The sequence below is a fragment of the Euwallacea similis genome, chromosome 36 (assembly GCF_039881205.1).
Source record: "Euwallacea similis isolate ESF13 chromosome 36, ESF131.1, whole genome shotgun sequence".
In the NCBI taxonomy this organism is placed as follows: Eukaryota; Metazoa; Arthropoda; class Insecta; order Coleoptera; family Curculionidae; genus Euwallacea; species Euwallacea similis.
The window spans coordinates 1,674,954-1,691,618 of NC_089644.1; the positions used below are offsets into that span (position 1 = coordinate 1,674,954).

The 16,665-nt window shown below is 32.0% G+C and overlaps 1 protein-coding gene across 1 annotated transcript; it reads left to right on the top strand.

Moving 5' to 3' along the window:
• Nucleotides 1-4: 4 nt before the first annotated feature.
• Nucleotides 5-15,430, top strand: LOC136418666 (uncharacterized). Its single transcript, XM_066404788.1, has 21 exons — nt 5-160; nt 6,183-6,313; nt 6,826-7,037; nt 7,957-8,038; nt 8,483-8,667; nt 8,768-8,962; nt 9,051-9,260; nt 10,916-11,057; nt 11,121-11,178; nt 11,259-11,262; nt 11,335-11,423; nt 11,915-11,933; nt 11,975-12,064; nt 12,418-12,525; nt 12,606-12,668; nt 13,807-13,842; nt 14,010-14,154; nt 14,205-14,459; nt 14,523-14,717; nt 14,783-15,058; nt 15,110-15,430. The coding sequence occupies exons 1-21, from the start codon at nt 66-68 to the stop codon at nt 15,394-15,396; spliced, it is 2,877 nt and encodes a 958-aa protein (XP_066260885.1). The 5' UTR covers nt 5-65; the 3' UTR covers nt 15,397-15,430.
• Nucleotides 15,431-16,665: the final 1,235 nt, after the last annotated feature.

The window sequence follows — 16,665 nt, forward strand, 5'->3', positions numbered from 1 at the left end:
ACAGTCTTGCCGGGCGACACGGAATATTCAATGCAGTCGCCAAGTTGCTCGCGATTTAAGAGTTTATGAAGTGGTTGTCTAAAAAATTGTTTAATTATTTCAAAACCGACATGTTACGGTTCATGGTATTCGGGCTTTTTCTCACTTTGTGCTCGACCAGGTAAGGATGAGCAAAAACCATAAATAGTTGTATAAGCAAGAGGATCTTTCTTTGCTGCTTTCTCTGCTCTCAGCTGTTGAGACTCGCTTTTCAATCTCTTTGGAAATTTCAAATTTTCACGACAGAGTCTATTGACAATATTTTCAATTGACAAACTATCGCAAATAATGAAAGGTAAAAGATTGACAAACAGTCGGGAATATGCCCTCAAGGGAAGAAAAGTATTGTTATGTGATGTATTTCATCGCATGCTTTACCGCTTCATGATTTTTGTTTTGTCGAATATTAATTGTTCTGCTTAATTCTCTTTAGATAATTCAGTTCTAAAGTTTTTTCCACCAATTTAGCAGCAGATATTAGATACTGTAAGAGTTTTGGTAACAGACTTACTCCTCATAAATTAAGCTATTGCTTAATCCACATTCCATTAACTCAATGGAAGATTGAATGGAACACTGAGATGAACAAATAAATAAATAATATAAACAGAATAAATCTGAAAATTTGGTGGTAAATCAAAGGCGATGGCGACCCCCCATTCCTCCTAAAATACTTTCTAGATGACCCTGAATATTATTTCATTTTTTGGATTATTTTCAGAGTATTAAAATGTTGCATAAGCTATTCCTATTATCAACAGTTTTCGAGATGTTAAAGTTTGAAATATTATAGATTTTTCCCTTTTGAAGGCCGTAAATTTCTACAGTTTTATCTTGGAGCAAAACGCTTTTGCCATTGCTGTCTTTCTCTCTTGATAAATTATCTTGACCAAGCGATGCAATTTTCAAGAGAAATATATTTGTATTTTAAGGCTTCAAAAATGTAAAAAAATGTTACCGGTCTTGTGTAGGCAGATTTCGAAAAAACCGAAAGATAGGAACATTAAAAGCTTTTCCGATAACTTAGACGTTTCGGAAGTTACGGCCATCGGAAAGGCAAAAAATTCAATAGTAGACAGCAGTCCTGTGTAAAATGTTTCCAATTCAAAGAAATTTATAAAAAAAAGTACTCAAAAATTCAGTAACATACAGGGTGTCCCATTTAAAATAAGTAAAAAGCATCTGTTTCCGATATGACCGGAAGTTCCGTCATCTTGAAATTATTTTAACTTGTTAAAAAAAAGAACAGATTCCGATTGGCCGACCCTAAAACACGAAATATGAAATTTTGCTTAATTATCATTACCAACGAAATTATTAGAAAAAACTAAAAATTAAATTAACTTGCACATCCTCTATGTCGGCAACCATTAACTTTTGTAATGTAGTAAGTTGTCTTAATTTGTATTTCAACTCCAGGCATCTGCAGAAGGAATTTGTAAAGATGATTTAAGAATGCACTATATAATTTTTATCGCAATTTATTAATAAATGATTCCTAATAGTAATTTATTTTCAAGTAAATGATTCTTAAATAATTTACTTTATTTAACCTTTATTTTAGTTTTTAATTTGATTTTAAATTTTATTCATTTAAGACATTTAGATTAAAAGATGAAGACTATATTTATTTAAAATTTTAAAATTAAAGACAGATGATAATGATGGTAGTAGCCTACCTGAGGAATAATTCGTAAATACATACATGGAAAGATAAATTTTAAAAATACGAACTGATAAATTATTTGGAAAATTGTGTTCTTTTATTATGCATTTTTTGTCGTAATTTTTTTCTTTTTCTTTTTCCTTTTTTTTCTAATAAATTACAATCATATTTCTAATCATTTTCTGCTATAAGAATTTGAAGTTGTTTAAACATTGATGAATTTGATTGAAATGAATGATGAACATGATTGAAATTTTTACTAATTTTTTAAATAATTCCATAAAACTCCCTGTTATTCAAGAATATAAGTTTCCTGAGGCAATAGTTCAACTCGAGTCAACCATCAATATCGCCAAAAGAGGAAAGTTAGAAGAAGCTTTCAAAAGTATGTAACAAAATTGATTTCAAATAATTATAGACAAATAGGAATCTAAGCGCAATTCAAAGGGGCCAAAAGAATTGAATCTACTGCCAAGAATTGTTTATTCTTCATGGCATGAAGATTAATTTCTACTTGTTCTTTGTTCCTTGGGTTTGAGAGTATGAGCTTTTAAGCCATTATTTGATGCTTGAATCGACGATGGAAATTGAGATAAGTTGAAGAACACAGAAAATATACTGTGAAAAAATACTATGCAATAAAACATAACAGACGGGGACAGTATCAGCGAAAACACGTGCTAACACATACGTGTGTTAGAACTTAAAATGAATGATGCCACAGCGTAATGAATTATTCTGGTAAAAAATGTTTGTTATGTATATTTCAATATTCAAATGAATAGAAGTGCTTTCAGATTGGGGCCCTAAAACTACAATTCTTCCCTTATTTAAGCAACTTCATACCTTTGTTCATTCGCGAGATACCTCATCTTGAATGTTTACTTATTGATAATGCCATTTACAAGAACCACACTTAACCTAGTTTAATACACCACCATAACTAAATGATGATTCACTAATTCTTTGCAACTTTTTGCAACCAGGAGTAAATAGCGGAAACCATGAAGGATTCGTACTGTTCAAGAAGTGAGGTTCGACCATCGTTTTGACAAATTTCGTCTAACTTTTCATGCCCTACATTAAGTGGGTTATTCAATATTTTCGATAAAAATATGATATTTATTGTGTCTGAAATAAATATTAATGCACAGATTTTCACAATCTTTAAATACGTTGCTTTCACGTACCTGCAATATATCCATCGACGGCCCAATATCTCAAAAACCTCAAGAGTCATCAAAATGCTGGAATTCAAAATTTGTAATATTTTCGAAAATAAACTTAATCTACTTACTATAGGTGTAGGTGTGCCTAAAAAACAGTAACACAATTCAATATTTTTGTTAAAAATTAGACTTTTTTTGTATCTGAAGTAATTATTAACAATTATAAATAATTATAACTTTAACGTATTACCTGCAATATCTCGGATAATAGCCCGATATCTCAGAAACTTCAAGAATCGCTAAAATTATTGCATTCAAAATTTGTAACGTTTTAAAAGATATGTATGAAACAGCTATTATAAAAGACGGTTTACCTAAAATAATAGCAAATTTAAAACTATGTTATATAAAAAATTAGGTCTAATTATTATATACTCATATACTCATCAACTGCTTTAGGGACAAGTTGCACCAGAGAAATGCTGTCACGGTTCACACACAGCCCTCCAAAATGATTTTTGGATTTTTGAGTTATTTTCAAAAACCGAACTTTTCTAATTTGTTATTTTTGGAATTTTGGTAAGAGATACATAAAACCTAAAAACCATTTTTTCTTTGCTCTTTTTAATGGGCTTCCGTTCGATGGTTCATAGAGAGACGAGGATTACTAAAATGGCCAGCCCGATCACCTGACTTTACTCCATTAGACTTCTTCTTAAGGAAACATGTGAGACTATGGTATACATAACTAAACCACGATATCTTGCTGAATTAAGATGAAGAATAACGCTTTTGATTAGATCGGTTACACCTCACATGTTGATTAATATTAGAAGACATGTTTATTTACGATTAGGATTGTGCCAAGAGCTTAGAGGCATGTATTTTTAACGTCTCATAGTACATTGAGATTAATTCGTTTCGTTATTTTATGACATTATCAATAATGAAATATTATTAGTTATTAAATTTTTATTTTGCTGCAGAAAAGTTCGTCAATTACATGAATTTATGTTTTTCTAACATTATTGACAATAAAGTTTCAAACAATAACAATTTTGAATAAAGAAATAAAAGACTTTCCAAATAAAGTATCACAAACTTATACTTAAAATTATAATACTAAAAATTTGAGGATTGCAATTGTCACGCAAATAGGGTTAAATTAAGGGATAAAATTTCAGAATTGAAAATTGACCTGTTTCTGTACATTTTTTACATATATGTCGAAATATGCAGATACTGAATTTATTCCATGTGGCTCTTCCTCTATCTAACTAGGTTCACTTTTTTGAATATTTTGAAAATCCATTTTTTAAAATTTTCTTTTTTCTTTAAATTCACTCTCTTAATTCTCTTTATTAACTCTCTTGAATGTGCAACTTTTATCCCACCTATTTTGTATCTACTACCGTTTACGAGATATCTCATTACCACTCATAACACCTTTTTAACCACATCTTTTGCAATTTCTTTTAGAATTTCAACTTTTCTTACATCCAAATCTAATTCGGTATAATAATCGTATTTGCATCGTAACTTTCGATACTAATAACATTGAATTAGGCGTAGAGCTACAAAAAAATGAAAGTGGCTATATGTAGCATCTCTCTTTTTTTAACTTTTTTATTTTTATTAAATCAGTATATTTTATAAGTAATATTTTGCTATAGAATCACTTAAAATTATAAGGTATTAAAAACAAATTACAAAGAAAATAAATTTTAGGGCTAAATTAATTAAGTCTCAAATTACTTAGGCGCCAGCTTAATTAAGCAATCAGTTAATTTTTCGGGTTAATCATATTCAATGGTTAATCACCCACTTTCGCTATATGCTCCTAATATTTTAAACAGGACAATTTTGCGACACGAAAAACCAGAAGAAATATAGAAACCACTCAATCAAACATTAATTAATTTTGCAATATAGAAATTCAGCGACGCAATTTTGGTTTATTTTTATTTGTTTAATTATGTATTTTTTAAATAATTGACAGTTAATAACAACTCGTTTCTACCTTTTACAAATGCTTAATTATTAATTACGATTATTAATTAATTGCTAGTGATATGCATTAGCAATTTATCAATTCACTGTGAAGTGATTTTCAGTTATCCCATAAAAATTTAGTCAGAAATTTGGCTATGACTTGAAAAATATGGGTTGCTGCAAGTTCCGCTTTATTAATTTTTAGCAATACATTTATTGCAAATTAAAAGGTCGTTATATTCTTGTACCTTTCAAACTCTTACATCCAATAGGCTGAGTTAATCCGATTACAAAAACAATATTTCGTTTCAAAAATTATTACAATTGCATATGAAATCAATTAGTACCTGGCCCAATTAACCGCTCCATATATCAACCAGGAACCATGAAGATATTTCATCGCATTTTATGCTTCATGAGTCCGCAGAACAAAATAATGAAAAGCGATTTCAAGGCTATGAAATGCTACAAGTACCTGCTGCTAAGTTTTTAAAAATCGACCATAAGGACTAAAATCAATTTTTAAATTGATATTTTTGATTTTGTTTCTTTCTTAATATACAGAGTGTCCATTAAACATACAGCAAAAATTCAAGGGATTATCCCCTGGACTATTCTAAGAATATTTTGCCCTTTGATGATTTTTGAAAAACTTTTTTGTCCCGAAGATATAGGGCGAGAAAAATTTTCGACAACAACAATATTTTATTAGTAAATAATACATATAAAGCTTGTTAATCTACAAGAACTGTTGAAAATGACTACGCCATGTGAAGTAGTCATTGTGAGGTCCTCCTCGACAAATCCATTTCTTGAGAAATTCGCTTCATCGGTAAAAAGAATCGTCGTCGAGATGGACCTCACTTCATGTGGCCTGCTCGATCTTCAGACTTAAACCCCCTGGATTATTTCCTACGGGGGCATCTAAAGTCATTAGTTTATACATACTCTAGTGAAAAATGTGGAAGATTTAAAAAATTGGATCATTGCTGGGTGTAACTCAATAAGAAACGACTCTAGTATTTTTGAAAAAGTTTCGCAGTCAATGAAGAGAACATTAGATTCTTGCATCCTAGTTAGAGGTAATCGTTTTCAACAGTTCTCGTAGATTAAAAAGCTTTACACGTAATATTTCGTAATAAATTGTTGCTATTGTCGAAAATTTTTTTCGCCCTGTATTTTCGGAAGGAAGAGACTTTTAAAAAATCATCAAAAGACAAAATATTCTTGGAATAATCCAGGGAATAACCCCTAGAATTTTTGCCATATGTTTAATGGACACCCTGTATATTTCTAATTTGTTTATTTTTCTGTAGGATTAAATCACAAAATTTGACTGAAAGTGCCAGTAGCATCGTTCCTCAAACATCGGCACCCAATTTTGATTCCCCTTCAGTATTTCAAGTCACACAACCAGTAGATCATTCAGAAGGGCCTATGTGGGATGGTATGTATCTACATAAAAAGCAGAATCTTTATTTTGATCATCAAAGGAGTAAAATCATTTAGATCTGTTCAGACGTTGCTCCAAAATTTACTTAAAAAACCGCTTTCACTTTCCTTTTTACTCAGTGTTTGTATAGTTTTAGGTATTTTAATGTATAGACTCGTTTCCAAAAGCTTTTTATTTTACAAGTTTAAAACTAAATCTATTAAACTTGACATACTTTTTTCTCTTTATTGTTCTTTATCTTTATTTTTCTTTTTCTTCATCGTTACCTTTATTTTTTCTTTTTCTTTTTATTTCAATTTGTTTATATTTACCAACAATGAAACAATCCGCAAGGCAGATCTTCTTACAAATTTGATGTTATAATTGTTTATTTCCTTCTTATTACTCATTTAGATCGCATACCAGGACAATCAGCTGTGGTCGAATGTCGATATTCATATTGTTGAATAATAACACTTCTGAGTATCTAAAATGCATAACATCATTTTACATTTATTTTATTTTAGGAAGGAAAAATATCTTATACTTCGTAGACATACACTCGGGGAGAGTGCTAAGCTACAACTATAATACAAAAAAAGTTAATTATATCACACTGAAGGGGGCTGTAACTCCGGTCATTCCTGCAAAAAAGAGTGAAAATATTCTTATTGTAGGAGTTGAAAGGTCGTTAGTGGCAATAGAATGGGATGGTGAAAAGGAACTGGGCAGTCAAAGGGTAAGTTTAGTTTTCACTGGCGCACAATATTAATTTTGAAATTTAATGCAACGTAAATGCTCAACAAGATGTCCTAAACTTTTTAATTAATATCCGACGTTTCGAATTTAAACTATCATCATCAAGTGAATTTACACGATTTTATTTTTTTAGTTTCCTGACTTTAATCAAAGAGATAAAGTAAAAAAGTTGCATGTTTGGCACTCTGTCGTGCATTAAAATAAACTTTTTTAGACTGTTAGGTAAGACTTACACTCAATGCGAAAAAGTAAATTTTTCTAATTCGGAACAGTTAGGATTATATAAGCGACCTGCTATAGTTTGATTATTAACTACATTACCGCTTTGATTTTATTTGTATATTTTCTATAAAATATCCATATTATGAAACATCCATATTATGACACATCCATATTATATATGGAGACATCTACACTCACTATAGTTCTCGAATCTTTGACACTATTCTTTTCAAAATTGTCATGAAAGTAATCACTTCCAAGTCGCTTAACATATTTTGACATATATTAAAAATGTCAGACGTCAACAAATATGACAGATGTCAAAACATTTTACAAATCTTAATTTTTCGACAAAACGTATCAAAAAATTGTACATTTTTAAACACATGTTATCATAAGATACACACATAACGCACATGACATCAAATTTTCTCAATGAACTTATTTAAATTATTTAATGTAGTTCGGTTAATTATTTAGGTGCACTTTACTACTCGATATGGCTTTGCAATTTTGGAACGATACTAAATAGAAAAAAACTTTCTTCGCGAAAGTTAATGAGAAAAAGCAGTTGTTTTTTAATATTGAGAAAAAATCATGTTCACGGGAAAAAACGAATTCATGATTCACCATTTTGAAAAGAATAAATTTATATTATTTTCTAATTACACTTTTAGACTTTGACAACAGTGTCCCATCAATTCCCCCAAAGCAGATTTAATGATGGAAAAGCTGATAAACAAGGACGGGTCTGGATTGGTAGGTAGACCTGCGTGCCCATTATTGCAAATGTGATTCTGCTAGGCACGTGATGATAGAATTAGAATTTATGAGACCTACTGCACAATCTCGGGTCCGATTTCCAAATGAAATTTTATAAGGTCATTATTTCAGAGCTGACCTGATTCGTTTTCGACATACAGGGCGTTTTTGGAAAATCTTTTATTTGAAATTCGACGGCTGTCTCTTTAAAAGAAATGGAAACTGTTAAAGAAACTTTATACCACTAAAATCAATCTAAAGAGACCTAACGAATAGATCTGCGGCATGTTCTAATGGAAGATTTTTCAAACATCCTCTTGTATATCGAAAATGAATTAACTTAGTTGTAAAATAATCACACCATAAACTTATGAATCAGACTCAAAAACATACAGTAAAATTTCATGAAAAGAAACCACCATGTACACTTTTCTTTCTTAGGTACTATGGGTTTCGAGAATCCCCAAACCAGAGCGTTGGATCCCAACCAAGGCATGCTGTACAAAATGACCAAAGATACTCTAATTAGTCCAAAAGTCGAAGTTGCGCCAGTCAACATTAGCAATGGATTGTGCTGGAATCAAGCCAACGACAAAATGTATTATATCGACACGCCCACTCGTAAGGTGGGTACTTAAAAGGGTCATTATGGTCCTAAGAGCATTATGGATTACAAAAGATGTAAAATATGAAATTGGCAGTTTCAACTTTCTCTTTAATTTGCAGGTGATTGAATACGAATTTGACGATGAAAGAGGGGATATTTCCAATCCGAGAGTTGCAATCGATATTTCGAAATTTCCTTACATTACGGGTAATCCTGACGGAATGACCATTGATCAAGATGATAATCTATGGATTGCCCTATACTTCGGTGGATCTGTAATTAAAGCTAATCCAAGAAATGGGCAGCTTCTGCAGGTTACAAATACACTTACCTACTTAAACCCAACCGACTCACCGACTTACGTAATCTTAAAAACAGACACACTAAATTTTTAAATTTCAGGTTGTTCCCATTCCCGCAAGAGACGTTACGTCGGTAATGTGGGGTGGACCCAATATGGACATTCTCTTTGTTACCACGTCAAGGTACCACTTATCCGAGAGTGAGAGAAGAACCTATCCAGCTGCAGGCAGCGTATTTGCTGTTACCAATTTGAAACAAAAGGGTTTACAGCCGTATTATGCTGATTTGGTTAACAGTGTCAGAAGATCGGTATGTACAATAACGTTCAACAGATCATTTCGTATTGGTTGACCGTGAGTCCCAATGTAAATAAACGATACAAATAAGGATCACAATTTTTGACCTGACTGTGACTACACGGTAACCTGACCATGATTTAATCGTATCCTGACCTTGATCCCATCGATAATATCCCAAACTAAAAAATATTTTTTACTTGGATTTTACTCACTTTGCTATTCGATGCTTTAGATCTATATGTGTTTTGTTTATGATTAGGAAATTTTGAAAGTATACAGGGTGTTTCATAATAGTACCTCAAAAATTCAGGGGACGAATCTGTAGGTCATTTTAAGAAAAAAGGTTGACAAAAATATGGGTCCGTTTTCGCTTTTTGTTTGAAATGTAGAGTGACAAAAATAAATTATTCTGCACTACTGTTTATCGTACCCCTACCATATTTAATATGTCCAAGCTCTAGTTCCTCGGGACTTTCCAGTAAGAAATAGTTTTTGCCAATAGTTTTACAGAAGGTTGCTCTAAATCCCCACTTTAATTGCCAAATATTATTCAGGGACTAACCTACTTTTCCTCGAAACTCAATAAGAAATTTTAATAATAATCACCATTGAACCGAAGAAAATCCGCATGCAACTGAAGAATCTCAGCATCAAAAGTAATTTTCTCTAGATGTCTGGGCTGGAATTATTGGGGATTATTTAATTCGGCCATTTTCCTCGCGCAAAATGAAATAGCAACACTTATCGGCAAATTTTTCGAAGAATTGCCTTTATTGCTTGAAGAAGTGCCTGTTTTAATTAGAAATCAAATGTGGTTCATGCACGATGGTGCACCACCACACTTCACCCACAGTCTACAAACCAAAGATCATTTGAACCAAATATTTGATAATAATGAGTCGGTCGTGGTGGACCATAACCGTGACCTCCTTGATCACCAGATTTAAATAGTTTAGATTTTTTTATGGAGCCATCCTAAAACTCTGGTTTACCGCAGTCGCGTTGTTACTGAGGAAGAACTGAGAAATCGCATAATTCATTTGTTTAACACAATAAAAATACATCAGGGATTTTTCAAAGAATTCGAGATACTTTGTGAAAAGAGGTCGAGGCGTGCATATTTGAAGGTGGACATTTTGAATATTTTATTTAATTGTTCTCTTATAAGTAACGTAATGTACCTAACTAAGTCTTGTAGCTTTAATATTAGCTGGCAATTTTTTTTTCCATGAAAACAATTATCGTCATGAAAAATGTTCAAGACCTTGTTTTCAGAAATATGAAACATTTAGATTTTTTTTTATATTAAAAGAAACAGTGACGTGTCATGTTTTTCGTTTAAAATTCTCAGAGTATCATCAATGAGGACGCCACTGATGAAATTAAAAACATTCTTTTCCCCTTAAAAAATGGGTCTCTACATCTATTTTACGTTTCCCAATTTTCATAAAAATATTTAATGCCGGAACGGAGTTATTAAGAAGAAACAAAATATTTTTTTATCACTTTTATATCAAGGGTCTGTTATCGCAAGAAGCGAAAACGGACCTATGTTCCTATCAACTGTTTTTCTTAAAATCATCCACAGATTCACTCTCTGAATTTTTCACATACTATTATGAGGCACCCTGTATATAGCCACATATATTTTATTAACTTTTACAGAACCTGATAGCAGAAATAATACTAAATACAAATGAGTTATTTGCTCCTCCAAACCCATCTGCGAATGAAGTAGTTAGTTATCCACCACTTAATGCTCAAAAGAAAAGAACTGCATCGGAATCAGCACAAAACGTACAACTTCGTAAGTATTATACTCTTTAGTTACTTTATCGACTTAGAATCGGTTTCTCATTGTTCGGTCAAGTTGCTCTTGAAGTAACTGATAGTCAAGAGAAACCATCAGACAAAGCGTCTCTTTTTCCGTTAGAAAAAGGGAAAGACGAAGAAGAAAAATAATTTTCTCTTTAGGCTGATAAGTTCTCACTTAAAACCAAAATTCTAGTCAGGTAACCATAGCCCAAAGAGATTTTAACTTGTAAATCTAAAGTTCACTAATCATTCGAATTCAAGCTGCACAGGCACATGCCATCAAAGTAGATTATTTAAATAGGTACATAGACATTAACATAAGAACATCCGTACATGAGCAGCGCATTGACTTTCACGTGTACGTCACAACTCCATACTTTGTGTTCGAGTTGAGTTAAATTTTAATTTTGTTACAATAACGTTTAAAAAAACGGTTTAAAATCCTGCAATTAAGACTACTTTTGAGCATCATACCTACGCAATCATATGAATTCAAATCGAGCAGACGGGTGCCATTAAAGTAGGGCGTTAAAATAGGTACATTGAATTAAATAGGTTGAAATAGGTACATGGACCTTAATGTAAGGACATTTGCGCATGAGCATTGCCTTGACTTTCACCTGTACAACATAAGCCCACACTTATTGGCATCTGACTGATATTTGACAGTTACGGGTTCAATTTCTTAATTCATCTACTTCAACATTTACTTGATTAGCCATTGCTTACGCACGTTTTATTTGGGCAAACCTATGTTATGTTTTTACGGTGTCTAATAAACTTCAACTGTCTAATATCTGTCAACAATGCTGCACAATAAAATGAAAACAAAGCTGAAAATTTACCAAGCTGGTCGGGTGCCATCAAAGTAGACCGTTGAAGTAAATAGGTATATGGACATTAACATAGACATCCGCGCATGCGCAGTGCGTTGACTTCCACTTGTACGTCACAAGTTTATACTTTTATGTTGAAAGATTGACGTTGAAAAATGAAAGGGTTTGTTAGTTGAGGGTACTTTTTACTATACCTACGTTCATGCTTCAAACAGTTTTTTTTTCATGCATAATTTGAGATTATATTACCTTTTTAAGGCAAATGAATAATAATAATGAAATGTAAATGTTTTACCAACAAGAATTAGCCATTGCAACTACTAAAACATGTTTTCTTTCTTTCCAGCTTTCTGGAGGCAAATGATTAACACCATACGAAGTATATTTTAATCCAGCCTAATAAATTCTGTTTGTTAAAGTGACTTTTTTTTCATTTTTCCTTAATAACTAGTCATGCACGTTATACCATTACCAAACGACAAATTCACTTGAAAATTATTAATGCACTAATGCAAGGTAATGGATGTAGTAACAATGAAAAGTCCTTTACTTGACCAGTACCATTTCTTGGGTGGCTATGGTAGGTACGTTTACTTCTTTTTTGACTATACGCCTTACCATACTGTTCCTACCTGCAAGAACTAAAGAAAATCTTTATAAATAAAAGAGAAAACAGCTAAAACTAAGTTTTAGTTCTACTTTAGCAACTATATGATGAAGAACAATCTCTCGTGTGTTGGTATTTTGACCTTCTGCTGGGTTCATGGGTAAGTCTATGGGTATTTCCACTAAATTACTGGAGATAGGATATGTTTATTTATTAGGAATTTTAAATTTTTTATTATACAATGTCTACTTAAGTTCAAATCATATTAGAATTTTTTTACTATTAATTTACGAGAATAAGTTATTCATCATAAAAAGTTTTGCATGGCCTTAAACCTAAAATAAAATAATCAGACATAAAATTTTTGGACTCGTATGCCGGCTTTTTTAAAAAATATGAATTTTGTTAAATAAAATTTTATCATTGTTAGCTTCAACAATGCATATTTATCTTTTGTTTATTGAAAACATGATAACTTTTCGTCTCTTAATATGTTTTCGTAATAATTGCGCAATTTAACTAGGTAATTAATGCATAACAATAATTTATTTTGCTAATAAGAAAAGGCAGCGTTAATAATCTGGGTAACTATGTAGGATTATTTACTTTAGTTTTAAATCATTCCACTAGTGCCTCCCTTTTAAAATATTTAATTGTTATTTGAAGTTTCACATGTATTAGATTTAACCCTTACAACGTCAGTAAAAGTTCCAACAAGATGGTGACTCATGCCACTATACATTAACTGTTAAAGAACATCTTCAAAATATTTTCAATGGAAAAGTAACACATAGACATTCAAATATTTTTTGGCCCGCTTGATCTCCCGATTTAACCCCTATGAATTATTTCTTGTGGGGTTAACGTAAGAAAGCTTACCAGCACAGACCGTTTAAGGATGTTAACCATTTGGTGAGAATCATTTCAATAGCATGTCAGGAGATTTGGCAAAAGAACAATTAAATCTTTTGAAGAGAGGGTAGCTAGGTCGAAGCTCTAATGGAATAACTTAAACCGAAAGAAAATAATCCTACGTAGTTATACAAATTATTAACTGTTTGTCTTTCCCTATTAGCAAAATAAATTATTTTCACGCATTAATTACTTATATAAATTGTGCAATTGTTATGAAAACATATTGAGACGCGAAAGTTATCATGTTTTCAATAAACAAGAGATAAATGTGCATTATTGAAGCTAATAATGATAAAATTTTATTTAACAAAATTCATATTTTTAAGAAAGCCGGCATAGGACTCCAAAAATGTGATGCCTAATTATTTCATTTTATTTTTAAGTCGGGCAGAACTTTATATGAAGAATACGTTTTTTTCGTAAAATTAATAATAAAAAGTTTTCAATGTAATTCTAATTTAAGTAGGCACACTTTATGAACCCATTTTATTAGGCGAAAATAAAATAAAAGCAGTAAAATAAATTATTAAATATTTTTAAATTTCTTAATTTGCATTACTTGGTGTTGACCTTCAGATATTTTCAGATACACGATCTTTCACCTCATACTAGAAATAATGCTTGTAATTACGCCTTGTACAGCACATACATAATTACGAAATCTCAAGTGGACATAATCTCTCAAAACCGACATAAGTACGCAAGATATTCGGTATTTATTAGGCAGCTATGCAGGCACTTAATTAAGGCATTCATTCTAACAACAAAAGCACATGAATAGTAATTTTATTGGCCATAACAAGCACAGCAAAAATTTTCACTGATTCACGGCATTTCTCTAATTTTTCAAGAATAATGTCGAATACCCTTAAGCAGCAACCAGCAGTAACTCAACTTACTGCACCAGCGAATATTGGAGAATCGCCAGTGTGGGACAAGAGAGTGGGCAAGCTGTTCTTCGTGGACATCCATCATGGAAGAGTAATGGCTTATGATTATGAGAAGCAGACCACAGACGTAGCAGCAGAATTTCCAGGTAAAGAGCCAGATTTATGAGCAGTAGATACTTTGGAATATGCACTACAATGGAAACTTTTAGGAAAAAACATAGCTCCGATTATTATAACTAAGACCAGTCCGAACGTAATGATTGCGGGCCTAAATAGGGATTTGGTTAAAATTGAGCTCTATAATAAAACTGCAGAACCGCAGGTGCTTCATACGGTGCAGAATGATAAACCTAAAAACCGATTCAACGATGGAAAAGCTGACAGCAAAGGAAGAGTTTGGATTGGTAAATAATTCTCAGCAAATTTACCAAATAAAATGTATATTAAAAAACCGTAATAAATTATTTAGGGACAATAGGTGACGAACCTCCAAATGGGCAGTTGGAACTACATACAGCTGCCCTTTTTAAATTTACCAAGGAAAATGTAACCAAGCCAGCAATCCTGATTCAAGAAGTCAGCATCAGCAATGGCTTAATTTGGAGCATTGATGGCACTGAATTCTACTATATTGATTCACTCAGCGAAGAAATAGTCAAATATGATTATTATGCTGAAACGGGGAATATTAGTAATAGGACAGTCATCTTTAGCACCAAGAACAAACAAATGGGTTTTCCAGATGGTATAGTGATATGTACACATAATGATCACATGAATGATTTGTGGTTCGTAGGGATGACAATAGACGAAGACGGAAACCTTTGGATAGCCCTATATGGAGGAGGATCCGTGATTCAAATTAATCCTGCCAATGGCTCCCTGCTAAGGCGAATTCCCATACCTGCAGCTCATACTACTTCGGTCGCGTGGGGAGGGCCAAATCTGGACGTACTCTTTGTTACCACTTCAAAAAGATCTTTAACGCCGAAAGAGAAGGAGGGTCAGCCGGGAGCTGGAAGCCTATACGCAGTTACTAATTTAGGCACCAAGGGAATACCCGAGTTTGAAGCTGATATTTGATTGTTATTGCTAACAAATTCTTCCGCTCCTCGTTTTTTTCTGTTTTAGTGTTGAGTGATTCCCATTTGACCCAAATGCCTGGATAGGCACGATCGTTGGATTTTAATATAAAAAATCACGAAAATTGTTTTTTCTGGCACAAAATCATGAGGATGCTTGGTGGCAAATATTCTGGGGTTCATACAGGGCATTTCAAATTCGACACTTGCCATTGGGATTTGGGAAACTAAAGGACATACGAAAAAGTTTAAATGGGGGCAAAATTGTGTAATTTAATGTTTGACGAAATGCCGTTTTCAAAATTTGAATTTTTCGAGTATTTCTGAAAATATCTGAAAAAAAAAAAAATTGGAAATTTTATTTTTATTTTTTTTAGTGTTATTTGACAAGGCAGTTCAAAGCCATAAGCACATTTTCATTGGCACTTTTTCTCAACTACACGATGTCGTTTTCAGATTTGCCATCCGACGTTCCGTCTTTCGGCTAACATTATCAACATTATTTTTTCTTATAGGCGCCACATTGGATTTTTCGACAGAAAAATAACATAAGTTTACTAGTTGTTGATTGAGAAACAGGTCCTTGGTAAGGGTATTTAGCATTAAATAAATTACACTTTTGCTTGAGTTCTTGCTCTATCTCCATAGCCAATCATCATTAAAATATCAATTCGTTCAGTGTCTGTAAGCTTCATTATTTGATTAGTTGTTTTCATATCTTTATGAAAATTATGGTACTTTAGTTGCAGTACATCAATTAATAAAAGTGAAATTGGAATGCTGCTCTTTTATCATTCTATACGTTAATAGGTAGGTATTACTTTTTTTTATATTTTTTTCTAAATCACAAAAACCGACAAAAACATAAATAGAATGTTTATACGATACTTTATGTATTTATTATAATCTCAGAGAATTAAAACAAATTATTTTACTAAATAAACTCTTTCATTTAAAAATTGAGGAACAAATAATTATACAGCCGAATAAACAAGGAGACCTTTCGAAAGAGGTGTCACATGACCTCTATTTATTTTAAAAAAGTTTTCAATTTCATCATCCTCACTCTGGTGACGTCACATCAATAAAATATTTATTAAATGAGGCTCCTTAAAAATTAAAATAGATGTGTTTTAGGATTTTGTCAAATGCTGTCCATTTTAAATATAATGAATTTATTCCGTACATTTGCATCATACTGTATATCAACCTGTGTATGAGCAGGAAACGAATAGTGAACAAGCCAAATTTACAGAAGAAAGCAAAGAGT